Source organism: Bison bison, unplaced genomic scaffold (genome assembly GCF_000754665.1).
Source record: "Bison bison bison isolate TAMUID 2011002044 unplaced genomic scaffold, Bison_UMD1.0 scf7180017864386, whole genome shotgun sequence".
Classification (NCBI taxonomy): Eukaryota; Metazoa; Chordata; class Mammalia; order Artiodactyla; family Bovidae; genus Bison; species Bison bison.
In genome coordinates, this window is record NW_011494958.1 from 1411637 (window position 1) to 1429742 (window position 18106).

Below are 18106 nucleotides of genomic sequence, written 5' to 3' on the forward strand. Positions count from 1 at the left end.
GATCCCTGGGTTGGGAAGATCCCCTGGAGGAGGGCATGGCAACCCACTCCAGTATTCTCACCTGGAGAAGCCCATGGGCAGAGGGGCCTGGTGGGCTATAGGCCACAGGGCTGCAAAGAGTTGGACCTGACCAAAGTGACAACACAGGCGCACACCCTGTGTGCCATGGGTGTGCCTTACACACGTTACTGCCACCAGGAGAGCATGAATAACTACGTGCAAAGCAACTGTTTATTAACCACCACACTGACTGAGGGTCAGGGGGGAAGATTTTCAGTATTCTCACAGGATATGTAGGCATTTTTGCTGTGTTTTAGCTATAATTTTAAAAGTTGATTGAGAGTTTTGGGTTGATGTGAAAGGCATTGTAATTTTCCCATGTAAACCATGGGAAGCAGCCCACCAATGCGTATTCTGGCATGTGCAGTTGTTAGAACGGATTCTATTTCCTCTCATGTCCTTAGAGGTTTGGTGAGCTAGCCTTTCTGTCCTCAAATAAAGGTGGCGATGCCACCATTTCACAAAGAAACTGAGGCACTTAGAAGCAGGGGTGGAATATGACCCAGGTGACACGGCTAACAAACAGCAGGGGAGGACTGAAACAGGGGAGTCTGGTTCTGCGGTTCCCACTCTTCACCACGGATAAGCACACGACTGAGCTTCAGGGGGCTACAGCTGAGGAAAGAGGCAGTGGTTCGCGGAAAGGCAGGAGCGTGGGGAAGCTCTCCGCCAGAGTACAGTCTTCTGGGCTCTGAGGAAGGGAAGGAGTTCTGCTTCCTGTGCCCCGGGGTTTGGGCTCGGCTTCCTGGCAGCCCCAGGGGAGGTGGCGAGACCCCAAAGGAATGACTCTGTGGTTCATTCCGGAGGGCACAGCCAAGTCACCGGGGGCTCCCATCAGGATCCTGGCCCTGATAAGACAGAGCTGCCTACCAGGAGCGGCCGCAGGGACAGAATGCCCCAGTGCAACCTGTGTGGATGGATAACCTTTGATCCACCCCAATTTCTTGGCACCGTGTCAGATCTCCCCCCAAAATGGGCAAAACTAGTGCGGCTGTGGGGGGAGGGGAGAACCGACTAGGTTAAACCTCCCATTGGCTCAAGGGGGTTGGTGGCTTGAGACTTAAATGAAGTTAATTTATAGCCAAAGCAAACACACACACACACACACACACACACACACCCAAGTGAGTGAGACTCATTATGCCACTGGGAGGACCATCAAAAGGCACAAACTCTCAAACTCCTCAGGCCACCAGTTATGACAATTAAACTCTGAATTTACAAGTCAGCTTTCACACAAGACACTGAAGAAGTCATGATGAAAACCGACGCAGTGCAGATGTAAATCAGCTCACTCACAGTATGTAAGGTCAAATTCCACCCCAAGGGTCTAATAAAAGACATTTAGGTATGGGAAAAGAAATTTCTTGCAATTAGCTCATTCAAAATGTTGCCAGAAATTCAATGGTGCTCTGGAAGGAACTGGCTCTGTAATCAGACTTTAGGGGTGCCATTTGCAAATTAGACCCCTTGATTTTTGGTGAGGGGGGCTTCATTTTTTTTACTCAAGAAGTTAGAAAAAATAGGATCTACAGAGTTTTACAGGGTTACTGTAGCAATTGAATTTTAAAAAGGTATCTGGAAAACATCTGGAAATGTAGGCATTCAGGTATTCTAAAACTTGGAAAGGAGGAAACCAAAAAAAGCTTTTGTTTCTAGGGAGGGGGTGGGGCGCATTTCTCTGGAACAGCACACGACATGGGAAAGAGAGAGCCCATGTTCAGAAAGTGAAACAGGAGAAGACCCACCAAGCGCCATCCAGACGCTAAATCGGATCCAGGTGTCTGCACTCAACTGTACCATTAGGTAAATGTTCACCAGGATGCTGAAGGCTGGCAGGAACGGTAAGAATGGAACCTAAGGAGGGAAAGTATCTTCTTAAATACACTCAAATTTTAAAACACATTCCTCAAATTGTTTTGACATGGTGGCAACTAATTTGACATACATAGATACTGTCACAGTGTGTCAGTGTGATTATATTCTCACAAAAAGAACAGCTTGAACAAAAACCACTTATCTAGAGAATGGGCTTCCCAGGTGGCTCAATGGTAAAGAATCCACCTTAATGTGGGAGACCTGGGCTCGATCCCTGGGTTGGGAAGACTCCCCTGGAAAAGGGAATGGCAACCCACTCCAGTATTCTTGCCTAGAGAATTCCATGGACAGAGGAGCCCAGCGGGCTACAGTCCATGGGGTTGCAAAAGAGTCAGACATGACTTAGTGACTAAACAACAACGTCTAGAGACTACTAAAAGGAGCCCTGTATTTCCCACTGTTTACTGCAGCCCAAAGCTACAGAGGGTTATCCAGCCGCTGTGTAACACCTGCGTTATCACCAAGATGCAGTAGGTTTCAGGGCTTAGTTTAGGGTTTAGTGGTTTCATTCTGATATCAAGAAGGCATGCCACTGGAACTCTGACCACTCTTGGGATCTCAGGGGGATTCTTCCAGGAAGCCCTCTTCAAGCTAAATTCTGCTCTTAGTTCAAATGGACAGAATAACTTCACTTCACAGTGGAAGGGCTTTGGGTGTGGGGACCTTCCTGAATTTCTAAAATACTCTAGTTATTTTTCTGATGTTTTAGAGTATTGAACAAGAAATTTGTTTACTATTACATAGAATAATGTACTAGGAACACATTCAAGTTTTTGAAAAGAACACTTAAGACAAAAAGGAACATCCCAAAGGACCGTTGTTCACTGGTTAACACCATAAAAGTGTGTTTGTTTTTTTAAAAAGAAACAAATCACAAAAACCAACATACAAGAGAAAACATGCATAATATTTAGGATCATGAATCCTCATGACACATACCATAAAGGCTACTTTCTGCTGATTCTGGGGCTGCCTCCAGATGATAAGCACGATGGCAACACAGAGAGCAAGAAACAGCACCAGGAGAGCCAGGCTCCATGCCTCCAGTCTGGCGATGGTGTGGACGCTGTGCGTGGTCAGAACACTCAGGCCCAGGATGAGGAATGCTGCGGAGATGACATGCTCGTGAAACAAAACCAGCACGTGACCTTCACTCAGACCCCTTCATTCAAAGTCTATTTTGATAGCAAGTTCTTTATATATCTACTCTGCCAAATACTAAGATTCTTCATTTCTATTTTGGAAAGAAATGCCTGATTTCCATGACTTAAGAATCCCGCTTCGCTTACTCATGACTGTCTCCTCCTTAGGAGTCAGTCTCCCCTCTGGACTCTACCATCCTGCCTTCCTGCCAGTCTCAGATGAGATCACTTGGACTGATGGAATGTTGTCCAGGGTGGCTAGTGCCCTTTTTTTCCAATGGGGAAAACAAGTCTGTTTGTGTTCAGCTGTTGTAAACACTGTTCATGTAAACAAATAATACATGATCTGCACCTTTTCTTCCTATTTCAGAGAGTGGCATCACTGCCTACCCAGACGATCTCTGATCATCAAGTCTGAATTAGGGGTCCCTCCCATGTGCTCTCAGAGAAACTTGTACTGCCCTTAGCTCGCCACCAATGAGGCTGTCCAGTGAGAGGAAGGACCATCTTTCCTGACATCCCAAGTACCCAGCAGGGTTCCTGGCACATCAATAAATGTTGCTGAAAATACGCTTGATTATGTAACTGTGGGTGAGCGAGCAGGATCTGCAGTATGGCCTCCCACGCTCCCTGGGTCCCAGTTCAGTTTCGGGCAGGTGTACTTCGCGTCCCACAGGAAGAACCCTCAAGGCTCACAAAATGGACCAATTCTGTACTTCTGCACTCTCACCTCAGGGCAGCAGTTCCCAACCTTTCTAGCATCAGAGACCAGTTTCACTGAAGACAATTTTTCCATGGATGGTAGGGGATGGTTTGCGGATGATTCAAGTGTATTACAGTTACTGTGCACTTTATCTCTATTATTATTACATTAGCTCCCCCTCGGATCATCAGGCATTAGATCCCAGAGGCTGGGGACCCCTGCCTGAGGGAATTTCTTCCTTTCTTCTTCAATTACCAATATACCATCGATTTATCCTGCTAACATAAGGAAGATCTCAATGACCAGTGACCCCTAGGTGAACATTTCAGGACTGAGAGCAGTGCTAACATATTCTTTCATCCTCTTTCACATCATCCTGCTCCACCCACACACACCCACTGGGTCTTCATAAGGTATACAGTGAAGGGAACTTACCCAGGAATCCTACCAGAAAGCTGACGAGAGAAGCAGACTGTTTTGTAGGCAGAAGCGAGGGGTTGAAGAGGGTTCGCAGGCTGAAGCCCTGTCCTGGCAGCATGGTGACCTGAGACTTGCTTTTGGAGGTTCTGTTGGCGCACGATCCCAGAGCTTCTTTCTCAGAACAGTACTTGGGTTGCTCGTAAGATAAGCCGGGCTGGTACCTATTCCCAAGTAAAAGTGTGTGTCTTTATTCTCAAACAAACACTTGGTCCAAATGAAACAAGCACCTAAAACTCTAATGGAGACATTTCCATTCACGGCTGGTGCAGTAAATGCACACGTCTTGTGGCTGCAGCCTCAGGGTTGCTGAGCCAAGTCACACACGTGCTCAGCAAAATACCTGCAGCAACTCAGAATTTCCTGATTGCCACTTGATTAGAAAGTTATATATATTAGATGCTGAAGAGAGTTACATTTTAAAGTGTGGCACCTGTGATGATAAATGATTACTCTGGAATTATCTATGTTCAAAGGAGATGCCGTTCATGAAAACAGCAACCCTGTAAACAGAAACCCTGGTTAAATATCAGCTACAGGGTAAGATGGGCTTCCCCTGTGGCTCAGCAGTAGAGAGTCCAATTGCAATGTAGGAGCCGCAGGAGACGCAGCTCCGATCCCTGGGTCAGGAAGATCCCCTGGAGGAGGGCACGGCAATCCACTCCAGTATGCTTGCCTGTAGAATCCCATGGACAGAGGAGCCTGGTGGGCTACAGTCCATAGGGTCACAAACAGTCAGACACGACTGAAGCGACTTAGCACACATGCACGCACAGGGTAATATAATATGCAGCCTTCAGTTTGGTACTGGAAGGTCTCACTGCAGCCTGCCTCCCTGGTTTCCTCTCCCTCATCAGCCACCTCCTACCCATTCTCCTTTATTACAGATCCTCTTCCTCTTTGGCTGGTATCAAGATATCAGTCTGCTTTAGCTCCCAACATCTGCCCTGGTCTCCCCAGTGGGATCTTCTGAGAAGCTTTTGCTTAAACTTAAAAGTAATATTTGTCCCCCAACTAAAGAAGAAATATGCTCACTGTGAAAAAATGCACAAAAGCATGAAGAAAATTAAAATAATCCATAACATTCAGTGTGAATCACTGTTAGCATTTTATTACAAATTCAGCCAGTTAAAAATGCAAATATGTGTATATATTTGCAAAAATCATTTTTTGTGTGCAAATGTACGTTAGTTAAATAAATTCAGATGCTACATATAGCTTTGCATCCAGAAACTGATATATCTCTCCATATAATTAAATATAATTTTATTTGCTGTAGAACAGTCTACTGTACTCTTATGTAACTATTCTATTTTTTTTAACTGAAGTATAGTTGATTTATAATGCTGTGTTAGTTTTTGGTGTACAGCAAAGTGTTTCAGTTTATGTATGTGTATATATATCCTTTTTCATATGCTTTTCCATTATGGTTTATTATGGGATACTGAATATGGTTTCCTGTGCTCTACAGTAGGACCTTATTGTTTAATACTATTGACAGGGAAGCCTGGCGTGCCGCAGTCCGTGGGGCTGCAAAGAGTCGGACACGACTGAGAGACAACTGAACTGATTGATATACTATTGATATTCACTTAGTTCAATTTTTTCACTATCATAAATTACCTTTTCCATGAACATCCTTTGCATATATCTGTATGTACTTCTTTGATTAAATCTTTTTATTTTATATTGGGGGGCTTCCCTAGGAGCTCGGTAAAGAATCTGCATGTAATGCAGGAGATCCAGGTTTGATCCCTGGGTTGGGAAGATCCTCTGGAGAAGAAAATGGCACCCCACTCCAGTACTCTTGCCTGGAAAATCCCATGGACGGAGGAGCCTGGTGGGCTACAGTCCGTGGGGTTGCCAAGAGTTACACATGACTGAGCAACTTCACTATCACTATATTATATTGGGGCAGAGCCGGTTAGGGCTTCCCAGGTGGGTCAGTGGTAAAAGAGTCCGCCTGCTGATGCAGGAGATGTGGATCAGGAATATTCCCTGGAGGAGGATATGGCAACCCAGTCCAGTATTCTTGCCTGGAATATCCCATGGATAGCAGAATCTGGAGGGTTATAGTCCATGGGATCCCAAAGAGTTGGACACGACTTAGTGACTGAGCACCAGCACAGCCAGTTAACAATGTTCTGATAGTTTCAGGCGAACAGCAAAGGGACTCGGCCATACATATAAAGATTAAATCTTTAGCCTAAGAGCTTAGCAGCTGAATCACTAGGACTAAAAATACAGTATTCTGAAGTGTTTTTATACATTATGAGAATTTGTTGTTCACATAGATTAGGCCAACCTATTGATAATTACCAACTGTATTTGTTCGCTTAAGGACCAAGTATGCTAAATATGCTTCGTATTCACGTTTGTGTGCCCATGGCCTCTCACTTCTGAGACAGCGAACTCCACGAAAACAAGGCCAGTGAGCCCTAACTGTCTTTCTTTCCCGGGCCTCAACTGACACACACCCTTCAGAACCTTCAGTTGGCAAGAAGGACAACTCACCTGAGGATGAGAACACAGGCCGCGACCAGAGAGTATGCCAGAAGTGTCCCAATGGACATCATGTCCACAAGGGCCTTCAGGTCGAAAAGGAACGCCATCACAGCTATTGGGGAAAGGAAAGAGGGGTAAAGAAGAGAGCCCATGAGAAAATTCCAGACAGCTGATGCCAAGTCAGAGATAAGTGATGGGAAATTTTTTGTTTTATTGCCAATGATAAGTCAAGTATAGCTTAGAAAGTGTGTTTCTTATAGTTAGTAAGATGTTCCTTAGGTCATACACACTGCTAATAAAACTTAAAAACCCCTCAGCGATCTATCAAGTACAAAATACATCTACTTTGATTACTTAAAAAATATTGGCCTGACAAAGAGTGAAAATACTGTATGACAGAATATTTGCCTTTGATGTTTCAGGAGAAAAAACACTGCCAGGAAATACTGGCAGGCTCCTTTAAAAAATAAAAATAAAAGAATTCAAATGGAAGAGCTTTCATTATAGATGTTACATAATCATTTTAATTTCCATCTGCATTCTGAGTTATATCTTAGACAGGATGAGGTCCAATTAAATTATGCTTCAGATAGAATATAAATTCTATCCTGATTAAAACCACACACTCTGACTAAATTTAAACTATTTGGGGCTACCTCCAAGCCCTAATAATGTTAAGAGGCAAAGTATACTTCACATAGTTGAATAGTTAACTTGCAGCTTGCAATTTTTTTCTCCGGTGAACCATTAAAATAGTGACGATATTAACTGGAATTTACCAAATAGTTGTCCTTATCATAATAAGTAGAGAACACCACACCCCACTCATGTGGCACTCCAGACATCTCAGCAAGCTTTCTATCTTTATGATCTCAATTTATCTTCAATTCAATAGTCCTATGAGACAGGGGCAATCATTTAGGTTCAGCTTTATAGATCAGCATTTGACTGTTTTTAATAAAACCCCAGCAGTTTCACATGGTTTAACCTAATAGGGTCATTACTCTTTTTTAACAGACAGGCTAACTTAGCAAGGTTACAACCACTGGGTAGAAGTGGTATGTGTGCGTGTTAGTCACTCAGTCGTGTCTGACTCTTTGGACACCATGGACTATAGCCCAACAGGCTCCTCTGTCCATGGGATTCTCCAGGCAAGAATACTGGAGTGGGTTGCCATGCCCTTCTCCAGGGATCTGCAACCCAGGGATCCAACCCAGGTCTCCTGCACCACAGATAGAAGAAGGCTCCAGCTAAACCAATATGGCCGTGGCCTGTCTAAAATAGCACATTATTTTTTTCCTTTTTTTTATTTTTATATTTTATGTGGACCATTTAAAAAGTCTTTATTGAATGTGTTACAATATTGCTTCCCTGGTGGCTCAGACGGTAAAGCATCTGCCTGCAATGTGGGAGACCCAGGTTCAATCCCTGGGTCAGGAAGATCCCCTGGAGAAGGAAATGGAAATCCACTCCAGCACTCTTGCCTGGAAAATCCCATGGACGGAGGAGCCTGATAGGCTACAGTCCACGGGGTTGCAAAGAGTCGGACACGACTGAGCGACTTCACTAATATTGCTTCCACGTTATGTTTTGGTGTTTCGGCCCTGAGGTATATGGGATCTTAGCTCCCTGACCGGGGATCAAGCCCGTGCTCCCTGGATTGGAAGACGAAGTCTGAACCACTGGACTGCCAGGCAAGTCCCACACTGTTTCTTTAAATACATTCCATGCCTTATTTTGAAAAATCTCCATTGCTAGTATAGCTATACATTAGATTACAATTTTAATGTCTTGTAAGGATCACAGATAACCTGTTTTAGGAAGCCAAAACAGAAGAAAATGATAAATTATCCATACAAGCTCTCTGATCTAAGTTAAAAACAAGCAAGAGGTGAGACTACAAAATAGCAAAAATGTAATGTTTTAGTGCATTAAAAATGCTATAATTATCTTCTTGTAATTATTAATTTCAATATCTTATTATGCTGTCAAATTAAATTCCTCCTAAAGGAAGAAGGGTAAATTTTTAAAATTTCTGAATATATAATAGAGAATTAATGGGCAAGATTTTATAGGAAAAAATAAAAGCTTTTATGGAGTAAATAAACTATGTTATCTTTTGTCAAGATTTATGAACTTTCATTAATATCATAATGCATATTTAATCATAAAGTGGGCCTTACATCGTCTAGTGAAAACTTCATTTTATGGGGGCAGAAATCTTAAGCACTGAGAAAATAAGTGTTTTGACTTCCCACCATACATCTTAATAAAAGGACAAGTTTATTAGAAAACATTTTATAAAGTGCAGTTATTTAGGAAAATACTTAGATTCTGAAAGAATCCTATTTCATACATAATTAAGCATTAGTATTCTGTAATCTAATTTCCCAACAATTCAGAGCCTCGACAAAATTATCATCTTTGGTCTGAATTTATACTACTAAGAGTGTTTACCATTTTCTCTCTAAAGCTTGGTACAGTCCTTCTCTTGCTCTATACAACACCACCTTTAAGGCCATTCTCTCAATCTGCAAATTCTCTGCAACTTTTCATGTGGAATAGAATCTGGACAAAAGCATTTTGATGGATATTATGACATGCCAAATGGTAGGCATCTGGAGTTGTTTTTTTGAAAACATGACGTAATATCAAAGCTCTTGAAAGGAAAAATAGATTCCTGATGGGGTTTATGATAATATAGGTATTAGTAACTCTTGGAGAACTATGATGGGCCCAGGAAGTGGGGTTAGCCACCATACTGAGGGCAGTAATAACAATGGCCAAGTATAAATTATCTTTGATATTTCTTATATTTAATTAAGAATGGGTAAACTTTAGCTTTTCAAAAATCCTATGACCATTTAGCAATATTCAACTTATATCCTGGATAACAAACAAAATATTGAATCATTTTTAATTAACAATTCAAGGATTAAGTAATCATTCTTTAATTAACGTTTTGTGTGTTGATAATACAATTTTATGTGCTTGTTTCATAGATCTGAAAAGCACTGAATACTTGATACATGATAAGGAACCACTGTAACCCTTTGCACATTTGTTAGAAGCGCCAAAGGTTAAGGTAACAAAACGGTACCAAATCTCAAAGGGTCAGTTACAAATTTCAGTAGACCACTGCCACCACCATTTGCAGATGTGATCCCAATGTTCATACCCTCATTTATCAGTGATTTTGTTTTCAACTTACATGCACAGCAAGCAGACCCACTGTATAAGTCCATGCATGAGCATAAACGCTCAAGCCTAATGCTGAAGAACCCTATGATTGTAGAGCTTACCAGAAATGACCCCTGCGGTCAGTGTGGCAGCTACCGGTGACTGCCTCTTACTCACTCTGGCAAGAAATCTAAACAGTAAGCCATCCCGGGCCATGGCAAACAGAATTCGGGGTAAAGGAAACATGGAACCCAGAAGACTAGAACAGAAAAATCCATAATCCACAAGTGAGTTATTACAAGTATTAGTCTAGACGAGTCTATACAGGTAAAGACTGGACACACTAAAGTACAGAACCTATACCAAAAAGAGGTTCAAAATAGGAAACATTCACTGAAAAGTTATTGATATTTATACATGTCAAAATAGAAAACCACCTAATTTTCCATTTTTTCCCAGAATCCTTGATGAAAAAAGATCCCCCTTTACTTAATAAAAGTCAACTCTCTCTCACCTGCCACTGCACCCGATGATAAAGTAGCAATTATTGGTGTCTTCGTTTTGGAATTGATTTGAGCTAGACATTTGAAAAGCAACCCATCCTCCGCCATAGCATAGATTACACGAGGCATTGGGAAAATGGATCCAAGAAGACTGAATAAAAAGCAAACACATGCAGTATGGCAAACACATTCATGCAAGATTACATCACAGAGCTGCAATTAAGTCATTGTATAAAACTCAGCATCACAGCTATTTGTTATTTTTTAAATGTAATATGATTGGGTATTTAAAAATATTAACCATGGTGCAATTCATTATACTCTCAGAGATAATCTGCTCAGCACAATTATCAGACTAAAAACAATGCTGCAAAGAATTTGTGCAGGCCCATGATTACTACTGAATTAAAACTAAGTAATTAAGACTTAAAAAAAAAATCATGTCATTAAGACATTTTTAACTTAGAAAATTTATAAATTGACATATAATTATAGAACAGATTAAGTAATTTCATTTCATAGTATCTAGTCACTTCATTTATTCAATAATTACACATTTTTACATTATTTTACCATTATTTTTTGATCAAATTTGAAATAATTCTCAGCATGAGATAATCAAGATAGAAAAAGGAAAAAAGATGAACTCACTGTAAATTTGGTACATAGAAGTAGCCTGAATTAAACATCAGTAAGAGTGAAGTTTAAGAAAATGATTTTTGCTTTAGCTGTTTTGAATTACTTGTGTGTTTACTGACTGCATCATTCCATACATGATTAAGTTGTAAAAAAATTTACAATTTAAGAGAAAATAAGTAAAATACACTTTTTAAACTCCATCTCCTTTATCTTTTAATAAAGCGTGGTTGAGCTTGGCCACAAATAAATCTTTGCCTTCTCTCTTTTAAAACTATGGTACAAAGTATCTTTACAGTTCAGATTTTTAAAACTATTCAGAATAAACCTTAATATTATCAGATGGCTGAGGATCCAAGAGGTAACTTGTAATTGCTGCTTAATACAAAAAAACAAAAGGGATTTTGAAGGGGGATAAAAGAGCTAGGCTGATTAATTATACAAAAAGATTTATTTTTTCAATTTAAATTTTTTCAATTTAATTTTTTTTTAATTTTTAAAATTTATTTTTGAAATTTTAGAAAAATTTCACTTCAAAAAATTAGTAATCAAGCAGAGATTAATTTTCTCTTTGTAACAGTGCTCTACAGTACAGCACTCAAGTGAAATATGATCATGTTAAGTTAAAATATGAGTAGCTCAGGAAACTTGAGAAATGAATTATAAAATATTAATATAAGCAGCTACTGAAAATCTGAATACCTGAGATTCAACTATTCTTATGACACAGATGTATACAAATCTCCACCATTAACTTGAGAACAGTAATTTCTATTTCTAGACCAAGTTCACTCTGATCAGTGCTAAGACAAAAAGTTTCAATGTTTCATAACAAAAAGCACCTTACACTTAACAATGCCACAGCATATAGTTTTCACTCACACAGACTTGATACTATTTTAAAAAAACAGCAGAAACTGTCAAGTCTGCACATAAGGTCTCAGTTGTCTGCAGCACTACAAGTAACACCAAAGCCAGCAGGGAAACATACTAGTATAAGTACTGTCAAGTTTTACAATAAGTTTTACAATACATACATATGCAAATATGTATGAAATATATAAATGTGCATAAATGCCATATAGATCCTTGGAAGCTTGGACCATCATTATCTTGAAAAACTGACTTTTAACAGCTCAGGGAGAAAAGATTTTATCACTTAAGATTTCGATACAGCAATTCTGGGTGAACAATTCAGAGAATATAGTTGTATGATATGTTTCTAAGAGGATTGTTTTTAAAACATACAAAAGCAATTCTGTGGACACCAGCTACCTCTGCAGTAACCCACACAGCCCTGCCCCAAAGACAGCGCGACGTACCTCGTTGACAAAGCACAGAGGGAGCCCGCTGCAACGACGTATTTGGCTGGCCCCCATCCAACGTACTCGAAGGCCACAGGAAGTGGGCTTTTCTCATCCAGGAGGTAGTACGGCATCATCAGTGTTAAAGCTGCCGAGACCCCAAAATAGGCCATAAAGCAAACGAGCAGAGAAGTCACAATTCCAATAGGAATAGCTTTCTGAGGATTCCGGACTTCCTCACCTAAGGAGACATAAACAAAAGATTGCATATTTAATAAAACACAACTAGTTTATTGCAGTGCTGTTTACAAGAGCCAAGACACGGAAGCAACCTAAACGTCCATCAACAGAGGAATGGATAAAAAGATGTGATATACATACACAATGGAATATTACTTAGTATTAAAAACAGTGACATAATGCCACTTGTAGTAACATGGATGGACCTAGAGATTTTCATACTGAGTGAAGTAAATCAGACAGAGAAGGAGAAATAGCACATGCCATCCCTTATACACAGAATCTAAAAAGAAATGTGACAAATGAACTATTTACAAAACCGGAAACAGACTTACAGGCTTAGAGAAAAAACTTATGGTTGCCAGGGGAGAAGGGTCAGGGGCAGGGATAGTTAGGGAGCCTGGGATGGACATGTACACACTGCTATATTTAAAATGGATAACCAACAGGGACACACTGCATACCACAGAGAACTCTGCTCAGTGTTACGTGGCAGCCTGGGTGGGAGGAGAGTGTGCGGAGAATGCATATGTGGATATGTATGGCTAAGTCCCTCGGCTGTGCCCCTGAAATTATCACAATGTTGTTTTTTTATCACAACTTTATTAATCAGCTATACTTCAATACAAAATAAAGATTTTTTTTTAACAAACAAAACATGAATAGGTAAAACATGAATTCTTCTTCTGCTTCATAGTAATTCTACTCAGCTTCTGTCCTTTCTGTTTTCTCAGCTTGCTCCATCTATGCTACATGAAGTTCTCTCTCTTCTTGAGGGTCCTAGCTGTCATAAAAAGATCAAAGCCCAGAGGCAAGAAGAGAAAGCAAGATATCCTGCAAGTCAGTTTCCTGCTTCCAGAAAGAAAAAACATGCTATTCCAGCACCACATAATGTTTAGAGATAGAAAAGCAGTCTTAATCCATTTGGAAAATGATTCATCTGTGGAGATTAAACATGGCATTCTACAGGCCCTTAATTATGAAGGTTCCCATATATATGGAGACAAACTTCTACTCAGTGCATTGATTTATATTAAATTTTAGTTTCAAAAAAAAATAGTACTTTGGAGATCTTTCTAATAAGAGTTGGCATTTGAAATACCCAAAATATGGTCAATTATAAGGCCCTGCAATACTGTGAACCCAGAAGAAGCACCAGGGAGTGACTGTAACATGATTACTTTTTGTACTCAATAAAGAGAAAAGAACGATCACATATATTTTGTCCTATTAGAGAAGAAACAGTTTAAGAGCATGATCATCATTTGTTACTCATTGTGATAGCACTTCCAGACCAAAGATTAAAGGCAGTGATTACAACCAACATTTATAAAGTGGCTGACAGCTTGCACAGTATTTTTCATAATGTATTATGTTTTGTTATTGTTTAGTCTCTCAGGTGTGTCTGAATCTTGGGGACCCCATGGACTGTAACCCACCAGGATCCTCTGTCCATGAGATTTCCCAGGCAAGAATACTGGAGTGGGTTGCCAGTTCCTTCTCCAAGGGATCTTACTGATCCAGGGATCAAACCCCATGTCTCCTGCTTGGCAGGTGGATTCTTTACCACTGAGCCACTTGGGACACCCATACTATATCTTAGATAACCCTCATAACATCTGAGGGGTAGATTCTGCTCTCTTGATTTTACTAATATGGAAACAAGCTCAGAGAGTTTCATTAAGTTTCCTTTCATACCGCAGGGGCCACTTCTGGGTCTGGAACAAGCCCTTATTACCCCAGGTTCCACTCTCTTCTCTTGACCTTCTGTTGTCACCCGTGGGTACTCATGTGGTTCAAGGAACACTCTTGCCTTCTACACAGGGCCAAGACTCTGCTCTTACCAGTTGTTGCAATGCAGTCAAATCCCACAAAGGCATAAAAGCAGGTTGCAGCCCCAGCCAAAGTTCCTGCAAAGCCATAAGGCATAAAGCCACCAGCCCCATAGACGCTTGTTCCATTTTCAGAAGGTGGGTCCCTGAGGAGGAGGAGAAGAATCAGATTGGAATGTCATTTTCCTAGAAAACTGCTTATTCAAGAGATTTGTCTCAAACTCCATTCTTGGAAGGTTACTGAGTTCATCATCTCTTGGAAGCTAATGTATACAAAACTAAAAGTAAACCGGGATTTTTTTCACCCAGTCCTAGAGGCTGTGATGGTGTTACCAACAATGGCTCCCTCACCAGTTGCCAGCTCTCAAACTGGAGACTGATAACAGCAGGAGCAGGAGGCTCAGATCCACTCTGGCTTGAACTTACAGGCAGGCAGGATTCTGAGAACAGAGATCCCACCTATGTGTTGGCTATGATCTGAAATAAGGACAAGAGACTTTCTCTTCTGGTGGACAGTGGAGCAGACTGAACATTTGAAAAGTTTACTATAAGATGTGACAAAGTGAAATAAAATCCTCTAATCTTGATAAATAATACTGAAGTTTTATTACATGTTAAAAATTGTATAAAATCAGAAGATACTAAATTTTTGCCTCATTAGAATGGCCACAAACAACATAGGTAAATAAAAACATGTACATCACTTCATGTAATAGACAACTTCCGTAATCTTATTTACACATAGGAATATTATACTTAAATCTTAGGATGAAAACTTTCATTTGAAAATTAATTTTTTAGATCAAGTTTAAAGTGATATGTATAGACAATTCTGCTTATGCAATAACATCCTCAAAAAAAAAAAAAAATCAGGCATGAAAATTACTACAAGGTTGAAAGACTGAAGTGGAATCAAATGGTGTCCCCAAAGGAAAAAACAAAAGGATGCATGATCCAAAATGCTCATTGTTATTTAGAAGTGATAAACCTTGGTGGGGAAAAAACATTCTTCCAATGGTTAAGATCTCTCATTTCTTCCCTTAAACCCAAAGCGAACCCTGAAGTTAAGAATCAGCAGCTTCACAGCTTCAAACAGCTGCTCAGTGGTGAACATACCTACACACTTGTGCTTTGGGTAAAACCTGGGGAAAACAGTCTTGAAATAGAATAGACCTTCACAAAGTTCTCTGAAACAAAAAGTTTGAGAACTGTTGTTCTAGAGGAAAATGTAACGTAAGACAAGAGCAGGCAAATTTTTTTTTTTTAAACTCGAAATAGGAGGGAAAAAGCCCAAATATTTTACCTGGCACTTGCAGATATATTTTTGAGAAAGTCTTCACTAATCTTCCAGTTTGCCACATTTCCTTTCACAAACCCAGCTACCATAACAAAGAGAAGCACCAGGATATTGACAGCTGTGAAGACTTTATTCACCCAAGCAGACTCTTTCACTCCAAAAGATAAAAGACCTATGTAAAAATAAAGGGTGCTTTAATTTTTACCTCACCTTTAGGAAAAGGCTACAGCAGTTTGAGACAGTTACAGGTTTTAGGATATTATTTCACCAGGATTCCCTTTCTATGAAGAGTTTTTACTCAGTCACCTAAGTGTATACAGAACTAAAGATTTCAGAATGCAGACTGTGCTCATAGCCAGGAGATTTCACACTCTCCAATAACTGAATAAATTTAGGAACTGGGTATTATTACCAATGGGTGGGTACAGAGGCATGCTAAGTCACCTCATTCATATTCGACTCTTTGCAACCCCACAGACTGTAGCCCGCCAGCCTCCTTTGTCCATGGGATTCTCCAGGCAAGAATACTGGAGTGGGTTGCCATGCCATTCTCCAGGGGATCTTCCTGACCCAGGGATCAAACCTGCGTCTCCTGTATTGACAGGTGGGTTCTTTGCAACTAGTGCCACCAGGAAGCCCTAGCGTTTCAGGCAGGGGATGTGCTAGTAACTTCAGGAATCATTCACAGGTGGGCAGGGCCAAGTGGAGGTAAAGTAACTTAATTTTAATGAAATGCTATTCTTAAAAAGCGATTTCAAGGTTAATGGCTGCAAAATTTTCAAAGAAAATTTTCTTTCTCTTTTCTATCATATTTTCTGCCTCGTACTTACTGAATAAATTAAACAAAGTAATTCTTCAATTATCATTTCAAAAATTTTATTAAATCAATTCTCTTTAATAGTTTTATTTTTAAATTATGATTGTAAAGGCAATCAATTTCTGACTCAAGTAACTCGAAAACACAGGAAAAAAAAAGAAAGAAAATAAAGATCAAGTGTAATCCCTTCAGAATTTTGCGCACACACATATGCACACATTTCTATGCCAACAAATATATAATTTTATTTTTAACAGCCACATTCCCTTCTACTCTATGGATACACTATACTTTACTCCTATATTTACAAACAGGTCATTGTTAGTTTCTTACAACTATAAATAGTACTGACCTAATCATCCTTTTATAAATATCTTTTAACACCTTCTAATTATTTCTTTACAATAATTTTCTACAAGGTAGCACCATATCAGTGGTATACACTTTATATAAGACTTTTGGTTCATACTGTCAGTACAGTTTCCAGAAAGTTTGGCCAGTTGAAATTGTCCATTTTTTACCATTAGGTTATTCTTATTCATATTGATTTATAAAGCTTATTTATACAATAATGCTATAAGCTCTCCATCTGTACATGTATACAGAATGTTTTTCCCAATTTATCATGTACTTTTTTTGGGAAAAGACCATTATAATATTGCCGTTTATTATCTAGATTCAAGCACGCTAGGGGCAAACACATGGGCAGTTCCTGCATTGAAGAGGAAATCAACAGGCCACATTGTGGAAATCAACAGTCCAGCAGGTTATGATCTACTACACATTGCTTACAAAGCCAAGCAATGTGTAGTAGATTATAACCTGCCGGACTCCCCTTACCACATTAATTAACTGAATTATGCACTTAAATAATTTTTAAGTTCCCTTCTAGTTCTAAATTTCTACAATTTTGTATCTCCCAAATTACAAATATTAAAATAATGTGGTTAATTTGAAATATGGGCTAGCCTATTTCACAAAGGTTTTGCTGAGTTTTGTTTTACTCTGTTAAGATTCGAGATTCAAGAAGATTCAGTTTTTATGGCAGACACTGCTTGTGGTCTACCTAATTATCATGTAATAATTTTAATTTTAATCTTAGTATTGATAACACATGTAAGAAAGTTTTATAATATAAATTTTTCCTCTTTAGTTTCTACCTCTAGGAAGATAAATGTTAACCCCAAAACATTCACCTTTGCTTCCTTCCAGTCCTTTCATGATTATATCTATCTTATTAATATCTTTAATCCATCCTGTATAACGTATGAATTATGGATCAAAGAAAGTTTAGTTTTTACTGTTGGGGCAATAAGTGTGATGAAAGGCTTATAATCACATATTTACTTGTGAACTTCCTGATGTTCAAGCTGGTTTTAGAAAAGGCACAGGAACCAGAGATCAAATTGCCAACATCCGCTGGGTCATGGAAAAAGCAAGAGAGTTCCAGAAAAACATCTATTTCTGCTTTACTGACTATGCCAAAGCCTTTGACTGTGTGGATCACAATAAACTGTGGAAAATTCTGAAAG

The 18106-nt window shown here is 39.6% G+C and overlaps 1 protein-coding gene across 2 annotated transcripts in view; it reads right to left on the minus strand.

The window, feature by feature from the left end:
* SLC7A2 (solute carrier family 7 (cationic amino acid transporter, y+ system), member 2) overlaps positions 1–18106 on the minus strand; it is a 30205-nt gene that overhangs the window by 7416 nt on the left and 4683 nt on the right. Inside the window, exons 3-10 of one of the 2 annotated variants that reach the window (XM_010858371.1) lie at positions 15764–15929; positions 14473–14606; positions 12407–12629; positions 10460–10599; positions 6775–6877; positions 4219–4424; positions 2878–3044; positions 1809–1917 (exon numbers count right to left, since the gene is read on the minus strand). In XM_010858371.1, the coding sequence (XP_010856673.1) occupies positions 1809–1917; positions 2878–3044; positions 4219–4424; positions 6775–6877; positions 10460–10599; positions 12407–12629; positions 14473–14606; positions 15764–15929 (1248 nt within the window). Of the gene's footprint in view, positions 1–1808; positions 1918–2877; positions 3045–4218; positions 4425–6774; positions 6878–10067; positions 10205–10459; positions 10600–12406; positions 12630–14472; positions 14607–15763; positions 15930–18106 lie in introns of both variants that reach the window. The other variant, XM_010858372.1, reaches the window with a different exon arrangement.